Below are 14,368 nucleotides of genomic sequence, written 5' to 3' on the forward strand. Positions count from 1 at the left end.
TCTGAAATTGCAAACATAATTGCTCTTCTAAATATCTTTTTGTTTCTAACTTAAGTGCTATTGACAGCAGAAATTTCCCCAAAACACTAATAGAGTATTTAACATAATTTCATTTATTGAAAAAAAATCCAAGGGAAAATAACATACAACTATCTGAAACTATTTAGCAGGAAGAAAATACCAAAAGGAATAAAATTAAATCTAAACTTTGAGATTTCAAATGAAACTAATATTCAATATAAATTTAACACAATGTATATTTGATTAAACTTACACATTTAAATATATTGATGAGACTCAAGAAATAAAAATGATATCCTGGAAACCCAGGACAACAATTAAGAGCCATACAAAAACGAACTGAAACTAACAAGCTAATCCCTATTTTATAGAATTTCCCATTGTTTTATTGAAAAATAAGAATACACTTTAGCTCAACTCATGGAAAATTAGTACAATTGAAATTAAATTCAATCAGTTGTAAATATTTCCTTGAGAAAACTATTTCAGTTTCTACCCAGAGTTTAACCTCTGCCCTACTCAACATTTTGAATTCCAGTTCCCTAATTTCAATATATTCAATGTAGGTTCAGGGTAGTGATATCACCACTCATAATTTATTAAGCTTTAAATTAATATGTTAACAAAGTCATTCATATACAAATATATGGAATATTTCTCCCTTTCTAAGCCTCGCTTCTTTTTCTAAGCAGACATGAACATATGGATTGATTCAGAACTGACATAGTTCACATACAGATTTCAAGTCTTTAGTCTTTCTTTTTCTATGTAATAACAACATACATGTTTACTGATAAATATTGTGGATATTCGGCAAAGAACATTTTATATTAGATTTGAAAAAAGTTCCGATCATTCTGTGGTAGCTTTTCTCCTATATAGAAGTAGAAAATGCCAGACATTGCTTTTTAAAAATAAGCACTAAGAAAACTAATAAACTGATTAGCCACAAAGGGAACATTGTAGGAAAGGAAATAGCTTGGGATTGAACCCTATGATTTTATTGTTTTCACAGAAAATGCAATAACTCCTCATTGACATCAACTACCCAGTTGCAAGAAGAGTGTACCTTCTGCTTTGGTGAGACACAGATGAAACAATTAGTAAAAAGTAGTCATCAACCAAGAAGCAAATTAATTTGGGGTAAAGATTTTCCAGTTTAAATGTCGGTTGATCGGCCCTGATCTTTGAAAGGCACATTAAAAAAAAAAGTTTTGTGGTAAATAATACGCACTCACAAGAATACTTGGAAATCAGTCTATAAAAATCAGATTATTCCATCACCATCTTTCAAATCACTAATCAGAGCAAAGAAAAATCGATCATGTAAAACACCAGAGCCAGGTTCATACAGTCTTAATTACATAACTAAATGAATTAATTGTTCTTCAAGTTACACATTTTATTGACATATATGTTTATTATAAAGTTTTTAAAATAAAAATGCATGTTTGGTGAAAAGTTAATACAGTTGTAATTTGTATTTCATCATATTTTAAAATACAAAAGAATTGAATTGCTTTTACTCTATTACATGATGTCACTGACTAGCTGGGTTGTAATTCTCAATATCATAATTATCATAATTCATTGCCATGCCGAAGTCAATTCTGTGATACGTGTGAAATGAAATACCTTTAGTTTAGCCTATTGCATGACATTGTGGTGTACCATGCATCTTTCAAATCTCTTAAAGAAAAGTTAATGGCAGGCCAAACTTGTGACAAAGTACTGTGAATAACACGGAAGGAGGAAACATTTTAAACAGGGATATATAGCATATTGTGATTTGTGGTGGAATTAAAAAACACGTAGCAGAAAAAAGAAAAAAAAAGAGTGTACCTAGGTATGTATATAATGTACTTAAGAGAGGACTCAGATTTTTAAAATGGACAAAATAAAAATTACATTATTTTTAAATACTGCATAGTCAATAAGCATTTGATGTAAATCTTACAAATATGGTTGGGTGTTTTCTTCTCAGTTTAGGGTTTGTTGAAAAGTAGTAATATTAGGCATTGTTTGGCACTTCTGGCAATGTTAGTGACTTTAGTCAATTTCATTTTATCTATGAAGCATTTTACAGATCACTACAAAGAAATGCTGCCAATTGCAATTAAAATAGGCCCAATTGCAGAGATGTTAACATGTAGAGAGACAAGCATTCCTGAACCCATTAAATAGAATAATACTCCAAATTAATTGGGATCAATTACTGGCAATAAGAGATTACATGGTATATTCTTTCTTCCACAACATTAGAAGCTCCATTGCCTGGTGCCTCTCTATAAAAGAACAAAAAATATTGGCATCAATTACACTTTAAATATGTTATCAAAACGGAAAAGGAAAAATATGTTGGTGAGTCCAGTTCATAATAAATACAAAAAATATTAGGAAAAGGAAGGCAGTTGCTAAATGAGTGTTTTAAATGTTTCATTATTTTTACTAATATTAAAGAAGAGGTTACTTAACAAAATTTACATTTCACTTATCCCAATCTTTTAAAATTTCTGCATTTTATCCATTTACTTTCAATTAAAGCAACTGAACATATAATCTGTAGTGAAAAACGTTGATTCAAATTGTTTGTTGGTTTACGTGAATGATCCAGAACCCACTTGAGATATACATTTTATTACCATCTCAATAAGTCTGATTGCTTTGCACTTCTTCTGATTGCCCCTTTGTTCTTCACATTCATCTGCAATCTTTTAAAAATTTAATCAAAATTAATTTGTGGTACCAGCCAGTTCTCATTAACTTCTGAAGCATTGTGTATTCTTACTGTTTGAGAGGGTAGGAAAGATTTTAGTATTTTATAAATGCTTAGTAGTAGGATTGAAACTTTTTCTTACAGTAACTTCTTTGTGCAGGATTAGTTAGGATAATAGGACATTTGGTTGTTTACCTGAAAAGGACACACGTATAGTCAAATATTCTGAATATAGTCTTTTTTATTTTTTATTTTTTTGCAAAACCCTCACTGAAATCAACTTAAAGATCAAGGGAGGGAGAGGCAATGAGTTAAGAGTCTCCTTTTAGATCTAAAACATTTTCATTGCTATTATCATGAATGAGAGTGCAGAAAATCAATTAAAAAGGGTGATCTACTGATAAGAGATAGTGGAGAAAAGGGGCTAGTTGCCACAAAATGGAAGTCAAGGTGAAGAGAAATTTTGTAAAAAGTAAAAGAAATGCCCCAGATACCGTGTATTTGAATCTCTTTGGTCTGATAAAGTATATGGGTTACTGTGAAACTCTGAAAAAATTTTAAGATGCCTAATTCATTCAAACAAGTTATGAAACTCATTTGTTTATTATGTTTAATTTAAAGGACTTGGTTCAGATCAATTCCATCACTACCTAAATATTCAAACTGGTCCCCTTTTGAACTGACTGAAAATAGACATTAAATTCCAGGTTCATATATGTTTCATATTTTACCTTCAAAGGTTTAACTGCTTTCTGCATGTATTACAAATATAGGAGAGTACATCAGGGAGTTCCTATTAAAATTTCTTTCTGCAGACATTAAGGTATGTGGAGCACTGAAGATTTATCCCATGGTAACCAATAAATTGTATAACTAATTTCATTTTAGTGATAAGTGAACATTGCTCAACAAACACACATACTGCTTGTCATACCTTACCTGGAAAGAGGCTTTATTGAACATAGCTGTAAAATTATATTTTAAGTTGAATTACTGAATTTGCACAAACATTTCTACAGAATTGTTTTAAAAAATCAACCTTTGTCATTTTCCACTACATTTTGTTGTGCTTTTATATTAATATTCGTAAATGTTATAATTTAATACTTATATTCCAATTACTTGCATAATCAGTTTTTTTTAATGCTGGGGTGTTGAAAGAACATATAATAATAATATTCTTCTTAGACAAAAGTCTTTTTAAATGAAGTTAAAAGCTGAGATAATTTAAGGAAAAGGATCTTCAAATTTTCATAACCAACAGGTTTAAGTGAAATTTACAATGCATTGGAAAACTGGCTGGTTAAAGATATGATTTGTCCTCAGGTAGCTCAAAATCATTTTTACAGGTTTTTGTTTTTTTGTAAAAGTGTTTTTTAATCTTGGTAAAATAATAAAATAATATTTCACAATTTGCACAGAGTCTGACTAAAGGGCAGAGGCATATTACCCTCAGGGTTTAGAATAAAGCCAGATTTCTCAGGCCCAGTTCCACTGTAGAGTTAGTATGCACTGCAATCCCAAACATTTTCTTGTTCCCTCTAAAACTAGGGCCAATTTCATTTCAAATGGAGGTTAGAGTAAAAAAATCACTTTTGTGTTTTACCACCTTCTGCACTAAGTACTCTTAATAACCTTTTGCTCTGGTTGACCCATTTAATAACCTGGAAGAAAAAAAGTGTTGCTCCATGTCTGGTCTCAGAGGAAGTAATTTTCTAATGGACAATAAGCCGAAAGGCCATGACTGTCTAGGAGGTTAAACAACAAATATCTTGTCTGCATGGGCTTACGCAGCAGCTTCGGTCCTTTCTTCTTCAGAAGCGGCTTTGTTGTCTTGCCTGTAATTTGCACATTTAGGCTCTGTAGTTTGTTTATAAAATAGTTTTACACAAACCACTCTTAGCAGTGCAAGCTTCTGAGTTGAAAATTATTCAGGCTTGTTTCATTGAAGGCACTTGGTTTCCATGGCAATTTATAAAAGATGGTGGTTTGGTTTCTTCATTGGAACAGATGACGTAGTTTGGGTGTTCAAGTGGCCGCAAGCAAACTCCGATAAGCCTGTGTAATATGTAAGCCCAGGTTTACCATCCTGGATAGTAGTGCATGCAAAAAGAGACAGCATACAGTTATCTAGCTTAGCCATGGGAGAAAAATAATAATAATAAAGATGGGATGGGGATAAGGTGGGGAGAAACATGAATGCTTTAAATAATTCTGAGTTCGGGTTATTTTCAAGGAAGGGTAACAGCCAAAGGTAAAAGGGCCTACATTTATTTAATTCTCTATGAAAACCTTCTTGAAAGGAAAATAAATGCCAGCTCTTCACGTACCCTGTTTACAGTGAGGTTTTTGTTGGCAGGCCATTAGGTTTCCATGGTAACAAGCAAACTATTCATTTGAAACAAAACCAGCCATGACTTTGTGCTTTGACAAGGATTTCTATAGCTCTTTTTTTTTCTTTTTTTCTTTTTTTTTTTTTTTTCCAGAGTTCAACCAGATGACGCTGTAATCTTTTTAGCCACAAAAGCACCTGAAGGTCTCTTCTCTACTCAGGTCAAGATTATCTTTTATGTTTAGTTTGGAATAAGTTATACTTCCATGATGTCTTTTTATCCCCAGTGCTTAAAAAAAATTTGTTTTTATTATTTTATTTTTGAGTCAGTAGTCAGTGGAGGAATCTTTGGTAGTTTGTTTGTTCAATGTCCATTTACAAAGACTCTTTCTTCGTGCCAGTGCCTGGTGAATCTTTTATAGCCTCTGCCAGGATAAGGTCACCTTCGAGGACTTAAGATAGAGATGAGGACGATAACGGGAAAAAGCCATATATGAACCAAAATCCCAACAGCACCATCAACGGAATCTAAAGATAAGGAAAATAAATGCAAACAAAAAAAAGAAGAATAATAAGCATTCCACGTAGCTACTAACACAATCTTGGTGAATAATAAAACAAGTATATGGAAAATATTTCTGGAAAATATTTTTATTTTGTTTTATTTATCAGCATCATAGCTAAGGGAAGTGAAAAGGAAAATGAATATATGGTGAGGCACTTGATAAAAAGATTTACAGATTTTGAATTGATATAATATGCTATGAAAACTTGTTCATAACATATTCACATAGGTTTGTGGTTGAGCTCAATCTTAAGAGTTCTGCTAGCCACAGGAAAGCAGGAACATGGAGAAAATTATCAGAATACTTCAAAAAGTAGATTTTTTTTCAAGCTTCCCAAAGTGGATAAGCTTGAAGACTGAAAGAAAAATCTATCTTAATGAAAACTAGAAAGGGATGGTTATGTGTACAGAAATTAACTATTGCAACTAGTAGATGATCCATGTTTAGATCAGTCCATTATCTATAACTTATACAAATCATTTTCTCTTTATTTTAACTTTTAGAGGCATGATGAAGTCCATTCAAACTAAAAAATCCCTTCCACCAATCGGCCTGGAAAGTCCTACTGTAATTGGGATTTCTGTTAAAACCTGGTGTCCAGTTGATGCCTCTTAGAATGCATGCCTTACCGTGGAGGGATAACACAGGTATAATTCATTAACCTAGCTAAAATTGCAAAGTGGCTTGTATCTAGGGGAGAGTTGAGTTTGAAAATCGAGACATACAATCTTATATCTGCATGGTGTGGACCATAGTTCCGTTTATTGCCTGGAAAGAATTGGCAGCCTGAGGAATCAGGAAGAGGCTTTCAGCCTTCAGGCTGGTCTGTACTTAGAATATAATATTCATTTAATAATCATCAATCAAATGCTAGTCATAAAATGAACTTAATAAATGGTAATTAAATGACACAAATGTAACAGAAAACTTTCTGATGCCAAATAGATTATTTGTGTTCAATTAAGATTATTTATTTCCTCTAATTTATAGAGTTTAAATACAAATACACCCAATACATATAGGGGGTATTTTCATATTTAAAACTGCCACACATTTCTTGGATTTGCTAGTTTAAGAGAAAAAAAACTAATTATAAAAATGTTCTATTGTAATAGAACTTGTACAGTAATGAAGTCCCTATGGGCTTTCACAGGCATTTAACTGTGGCTAGTTTTATCAGTTATGCTTTCTTTCTGCACTAGGGAGTAAATAATTTCCTTTGCTTTCCTCCATTGAAAAGTTTAATTCAATTTATTGAATTTATTTATAATATTTGTGCTTACATTATGAAAATGTACAATTTCTGTATATAGTTGTAACTGCCTTCAATTAATAAAATGTTACTGCCACTCAGTCATACTATGAAATTTAAAAGAAATCCTATTCCCCTTTGAGGAGAATACATGTTTTCCTGTGTATTAGAAAAACTGTTCTTTTGAGTATAGCTACTGGTTTTCTAAAGCAGAACTAGACAGACACAAGGATACATTTTTACTAAATATGTTATTTGAAATACTAAGTTCATGACTTTTTTAATATATTTTCATTTTATATAACAATGAGCAAAATGGCTCATTGTTATATAAAAATCTTGGTTTTTGTCTTTTGACAATACTTAAGAATTGAGTCAATTCAGTTCATATGAGTAATCAGTGGACAATTGTACACATTCAACTTTCAACATTCTAGACTGATATAGTTTCTCACTAAATATAGAAAATTACCAAAGACTCTGATTTGCTCTAGATTTATACAACATAGATTTTCATGCTTTTGTATGTGCTAAATAATTGATGAGTAATTTGTGTAAATTTAGTTTGATTACTTTATATATGACCACAAAATCAAAGATTCCAGATGAGTCTAAGATAATCCTTCAATTGCAGTCATTTTTAACAGGAATGATTTTAGATTTCATAGCTTCGAATGTGAAATATGGAGATGAGGATTTTAAGAAGCAGCTAAATACATAATTTTAAATCTTTGTGCATTATTCATCATGTTTTATTTATATCTCTTCTATTATAAAATGGACCTGTGACAAAAAAATAAAATTAAATATATCATTAAACCGTAATATTCAAAAAAGGGTATAAAGTGAAAATCAAATTATTAAACAAGCTTGTGGTGCAGATAGGAGATTAGACCATAAATATTAGGTCTACTTCATTACTTAATATATGTATTTAGGCTCTTTACAATGCTGAATCTGTTAAAATGGCTGGCAAAAGGCCAGGCACAGTGGCTCACGCCTGTAATCCCAGCAGTTTCGGAGGCCGAGGCAGGTGGATCACCTGAGGTCGGGAGTTCGAGACCAGCCTGGCCAACATGGTGAAAACCCGTCTCTACTAAAAATACAAAAAATTAGCGGGGTGTGGTGCCGCGAGTCTGTAATCCCAGCTACTCAGGAGGCTGAGGCAAGAGAATCACTTGAACCCGGGAGGCGGAGATTGCAGTGAGCAGAGATTGCACTGTTGCACTCCAGCCTGGGCAACAAGAGCAAAACTCTGTCTCAAAAAAAAAAAACAAAAAAAAAATTGGCTAAATCAGGAAATATATTCACTATATTCACAAACTGGACGAATAAAAACATCTATGCTGACATGGTAAGGCTTTGTGTCCTCACACAAATCTCATCTTGAAATATAACCCGCATAATCCCCATGTTTCAAGTGAGAGACCAGGTGGAGGTAAGTGAATCATGGGGGCGCTTCCCCCATGCTGTTCTCATGAAAGTGAGTTTTCACTAGATCTGATGATTTTACTATTATTATTATTATTATTATTATTATGTTTTTGAGATGGACTCTTGCTCTGTCGCCCAGGCTGGAGTGCAGTGGCGCGATCTCGCCTCACTGCAAGCTCCGCCTCCCGCGTTCACGCCAATCTCCTGCCTCAGCCTCCTGAGTAGCTGGGACTACAGGGACTACATGCCCGGCTAATATTTTTTCTTTGTATTTTTAAATAGAGACGGGGTTTCACCGTCTTAGCCAGGATGGTCTTGATCTCCTGACCTTGTGATCCACCCACCTCCGCCTCCCAAAGTGCTGGGATTACAGGCGTGAGCCACCGCGCCGGGCCGATCTGATGATTTTATAAGGGGCACTTCCCCCTTCTCTCAGCAATTCTCCTTGCCACCTTGTGAAGAAGGTACTTTGCTTCCCCTTCACCTTCCGCCATGATTGTGAGTTTCCTTAGGCCTCCCAGCCTTGCTGAACTGTGAGTCAATTAAATCTCTTTCTTTTATAAATTACCCAGTCTTGGGCAGTTCTTTACAGCAGTATGAAGATTGACTAATACAATTTACATTGTAAATATGTGCTACGTATACAGGTTCATCAAATATTTTAATACAAGTTTTTAAATCTTCTAAAACAAATAATATCAAAGAAAATGTTTTAAAATCTTAATTAAAAATCAAAGTGTACTTGCCTTACATAGATCTAAATCAAAATCTCACTTCTATTGTATCTTAGGCCAAATATGTCTACAATTGAATTTAATACTTTTAAAATAACTGAACAAACTTTAGGGTATTAGATATAAGAAATTTTAAAATAAACCAACTAAAAATAACTCAGTTTTTAAAATTAATTAAATTAAATGTTAATTTAATAGTAATGTTACTTTAACGTTACAACAAACCAATCTCAAGCAAAGATACTTACTCTTAGTTGCTAGGTCTTGTTTTGCACATTCTCCTTCTGCAATTGATACATCATCAATAGCAATGTCACCTTCTATTCCAGGACCTCGGATACCTTCAAAAATGAGCTACAAATATGAATGAAACAAACCTAAATGTGGAGCTTTGATTTGCAGATCAATTTCTCTTGAGAAATCAAGGTGACAAAAGTAAACTTGTCAGTAATCCTGGCATCTTTTATATTTGATGGCTTTCAAAATTAAAACTTGTAGAAAACATAAACTTTCATCCCAAAACCAGTAATTGAATCTTCCTTGCATTGTATTAGTTTTTCACATCAAAAGCTCTGTGTCGATTTTAAAGCAAAACTAAATTTAATTAAATAATACAATTAAAAAAACAATGACTACACATCCTGTTTTAATTTTTAAGGATAAGAAAAAAATGTTTTATTTGAAAAGCCTTTCTCTGAAATAGATTCTTTCTGGTTTTATCTGAACATAACTCATAACATTAGTTTTCTAGAAATATTTTAAAGAATGAATCAATTCTGGATTCTTTACAACAGTAATATGTATATTGAAGCTCAGAACAAAGTTTTTCTATCTCTGACATTGATTTCTCACAAATAGATTGAATATGTTCGTCATATTCCCATGTTGACTTTATAATTTACCTCCATGATTTCACTGCTGATATTCCATTTTTTTAAACTTGAAGATATTTATCAGTCTATTTATGTTGAATATCTCATGGTATACCTCTGAATTTATGGTGTCTATAACAATGGTGGTCACTGAGGCTCAGTGCACGAATATTGAAAGAATAAATGAGTACCATCAGAATCCTTTATTATTACTTAATACAATGACAATAGAAGCACAATTAGCAAATTTATATATTTTTTATTTTTACAGAAATAAGACTCTTTTAGAATTTTCTTTATGACTCCCAAATTATTCCTTGCTTTCAGCAAAACTTTTTAATCTTTTTGATACTGTAAGGCAATTCATGCATTTAGTGGTGGGTGTATAGTTCTAGAAAAATATTTACATGTTAAGGAAATATCTACTTTGGTCATTCCAAAGAATAGTTTAATAAAGAGCTGTTTCTAGCATCAATCTGGTAATGTGCTTTATTTATTTTTTTTAATAACATTTCTAGACTTATGTAATCACAACAAATTTGACAATGTTTATTTTTATCAATGCCAAAGTTTTTGTTTTTGTTTTTATTTGAAAACGTCTCCTCAAAGACAAATCAGAGTCGTTTCTGAACTTTTCAAAGCTGCTGTCCTGGGAAAGCCATAGCTTAATTATGATGATTTTGAGAGAACTTAGGCTACTTTTGAGAAATTGATCCAATGTTCTTTGATATGCTCTCATAATTTTATCAATGGGAATCTCCAGGTAGTAAGCAGAGGCATCAGTTGTCAACTTTTGTATTAAGACTCTGTCCTTCACTTAAATGTAGTTCATCAAACAAATAATAATTTTCATGATTTGATAGCAGAGAAAAATTTGAGTTCTTACTTATATATAAATATGATAAATGTGGAGTTTCCTGCTTATCTATGTTAAGATAAGCATGTTCTTAAAGATTCTCCAAAGCCATCTCTTCGAAAAATATTTAAAATGGTCTGTTTCACTGAAGCCAAAACAAAATGGCAGCGGTAGTTCAAATATTTAGAACCAAGTTAGCAGTTTAGCAAATTCTCAGTCCTCAGATAGAATTTACAATGAAGTATTATTTTGGCTGCTTGGAAATGATGGCTTCCATCTGAGATAGGATGGTGTCTGGAAAGGTAACTGGGAAGTGGCTTTAAAAAGTCTCAGAAGACTTTTAAACAGTCCTTTATTTAAAAGGTCTATGAGAAAGGATTTAGAAAAAAATGAATGGTAAGAACATTTGAGAGAATTGAATATGGAGAAAGGGAAGTCATTTTAAGGTGCAGAATATTCCACATTATGGATGTAATTTATTTAAGCAGTACCCTATAGTCATTGTTAGACATTAAAACTATTGTCTCCTATTATGAACAAGGCTGAGGTGACTTGATTCAAATAATTATTATTCATACTTATTTAAAGCACATTGTTCTTTAAGGTCTTTACAAATTGCCCCTATGAGCAAACTGCCTGTGCGAAAATATTTCCCTTTTTCCAAAAAGTAGGTTTTTAAGTCTTGGGGTATATTTTCCATCTTTGATATGTGTCCCTTACCTGATAAAGAGTCAATGTTAGAGTAAATCAATAGTTAATATTAAATACTGCTTGTAGAGTGCAATACAGGGTTTACAATGCAGCCATAGCCAAGATAAGGGGTTTGCATTCCCATGTGCTTTATGTGGGGAAGTGAGATGTGGTGAAGAGTCTAATAAAGGTGGGTTAAAATGCTCTGCACCTGCTCGCACTTGAAATTTACACAGATAAAGCTGAAGTCAAAATCCTTTTATTAGGAAGGATGTTTGAAAAACATCCACAACGTTCTGTATCACTGAAGCCAAAACAAAATGGCAGTACATGGATTTCCTATCTTAGCTATGTAAAGGTGAAAAGTTTGAAGAAAATATGCTTTTTCTTATTCAAAGTACACAATTGCTTTCATTTAGTAAGTTCTTCTTACTTCCAGATGGGAGTCATATAAAATGGTGAGATTTCTTTAAAAATCAAAACTAAAACATACATGTCGTCAAAGTCATTTCTGAACTTTTCAAAGCTGCTGTCCTGGGAAAGCCATAGTTTAATTACAATGATCCTGCCATTACTCAAAGCATTTCAAAACTTCTCCTGCTACTGCCTTTAAAGGATTAAACAATCCTCCTTTTTCTATTAATTTTCTTTTTCATCCTGTCCTCCTGCCTCCCTGTGCAGCTTGATCAAAATCAAAAGATTGGACCTACGCTTGTGCTAAAAAAAAAAAGTCCCAGAGCAGTGAAATTGTGAAAGACAGACCCTTTTGTAGTCAGATTGAGAGACTGTGTCGGGAAACCATCTGTAGTAAACATCAGGAAGCAGATCGACTAATGTAATTTAATATGTGTGCTACCTACCTACTGGCAATATGTTGACTGTAAGTCTGTGTTTTGCTGAACAACAAAAATAGCAATCAACAAAAATCAAAGCGTCACGTGTCCAGAGGGCTTCCTATACCTAGAACATTACCTTATATGAATATTTCACCCCTTGATGATACCAAATGAATGAAGTGGTACAGTAAAAAAAGTAGGCTGATTTGCAAATATATTATTTACATTTACATTTACAATTATTGATACTACATTTTATCATTGATAAAGCAAGGTAATTTCTTTAAGCATAGCAGGAATTTTAGACATTTTGTGTAAATAAATCTAATTATTTATTGGTATGATAAAGATAATTTCTAGCAATAAAACTCTTAGTACAGTCATAATTTGTATTTTTAATATTTATTTGTAATCTTGTGATGATAAAGAATCTGTTTTAATAGGCCAGGGAAATCTGCAATCTTCCACAAGGACCTTTTTGAACAGAAAGGAAAAGAAAGGTCCTGTGTAGCATGTTTATTTGTTTCCTTTTAATTTCCACAGTTTTGCTATTACGAAGATGTAGATTATTTTTTAACTGGTTGAATTTCACCAATAAATATTTATTGCATTGTTTTATTTATGCTCTGAGCTCTTGACTACCATTATATTTCTGAATTATTGTAATTAAATTTTATAGATTCAAACAGATTCATAAATGACTCCTAGACTAAGATCTAGAGAGAGCATGTTTTACTTGACATTGTTTTTGTGTGAGTTAGATTAAACAAATATAAAGTGTGGATATTAAATTTAAATAATGTGCCTTAGCCAAACTTTTAAGCATTTGTAAAAATAAATCTTTGCTGACGTTTTCTAGAATATAAAGATGAGAAATTATAAGTCCATTAAAATATGATGTATTTAGCCATAGAAGATGTGATCTTTACACAACAAAAAATCTTAATTATATTTATCTCGAGAATTAAGACCCTCTAGTTTAAAGAGTTAAATTGTCATATTTTTATGAATTTCCATCATTATTTTGACTACTATTACATTACAGAGATAAAACCATTTTCATTTCCTCTTCAGTACTTCTGAAATGCATTTGGTTTAACTAACTTGAAGAAGGAACTAACAGCATCTAGGTACCCATGGAGAAAATGTGAAAGTTTAGGTCTCCTAAAAGAGGGATAAAATTATGCAAAACCTGTTCCTCCCACACAATAGCACTATTATTTAAAATTATTTCCCTTAATTGAAATGATGAGTGTAAAACTGAAATGTTTTCACAGTGTGTTCATGCAACTCAGTAAACTTAACATATAAAAAATATTGCGTAATCAGAAAATTAACTTTTGGTAAGTAAATTCAAATGGGAATTCTAAAAAATTAATGTGGATTTCTGTATTAGAATTGTACCTCACAAAATTGTTTCAATTCATTAATTGACAGTTTCTTACACATATTATAATGCTTTAAAGCATAAAAATATAAATGTCAAAATAAAGATATAGATGATGCTATAAACGTATGTGTCAAATGTAATTTCTTAGCAAGAAAAGAAGAGCTACATGAATCACGAATAAGTAAAAGTAGATGGGGGAATTAAATAATACAATGCACTTCTGATAATTTGCCTTCATTATTAATGGTGACTTCTGCAAATATTTACAACATAGTTTCTTTCTGACAAAAGGCAAATCACTTCTAATCATTACTGCTAAGGCAAATGCAAAACCCTAAGACTGCAGTTTGAAAATTGACAGTATATATCACTTTGAAAAACTTCAGGATATAAATATATTTAAAAATAACCATTAGCATTAATAACGTTACCTTTACTTTATCACTGGTTTAGCATATAATTGAACTATCCTCAACCATTACAAAACAAATTTGAAGAGAGACAGCATAATACACATAGTGGGTAGCCTTGGCTTTTTCCCTGGGGAAACTATCCCAAATATGAACAGTGAGTTTAACTTCACAATACTCTGCCAGTTCATCTTGTGGGACAAATGTCAATTAGTTGTCAACATTTCTAATATTAAATAATAACATGAGAGTCGACTGT

At 32.1% G+C, this 14,368-nt stretch overlaps 1 protein-coding gene across 1 annotated transcript in view; it reads right to left on the reverse strand.

Moving 5' to 3' along the window:
* Positions 1-304: 304 nt before the first annotated feature.
* The window catches only part of MDGA2 (MAM domain containing glycosylphosphatidylinositol anchor 2), an 831,762-nt gene continuing 817,698 nt past the window's right edge, over positions 305-14,368 (reverse strand). The window contains exons 16-17 of the mRNA XM_054449174.2: positions 9,304-9,409; positions 305-5,597 (exon numbers count right to left, since the gene is read on the reverse strand). Coding sequence (XP_054305149.2) covers positions 5,509-5,597; positions 9,304-9,409 — 195 coding nt within the window. The 3' untranslated portion in view covers positions 305-5,508. The remainder of the gene's footprint in view (positions 5,598-9,303; positions 9,410-14,368) is intronic.

The sequence above is a fragment of the Pongo pygmaeus genome, chromosome 15 (assembly GCF_028885625.2).
Source record: "Pongo pygmaeus isolate AG05252 chromosome 15, NHGRI_mPonPyg2-v2.0_pri, whole genome shotgun sequence".
Taxonomy (NCBI): domain Eukaryota; kingdom Metazoa; phylum Chordata; class Mammalia; order Primates; family Hominidae; genus Pongo; species Pongo pygmaeus.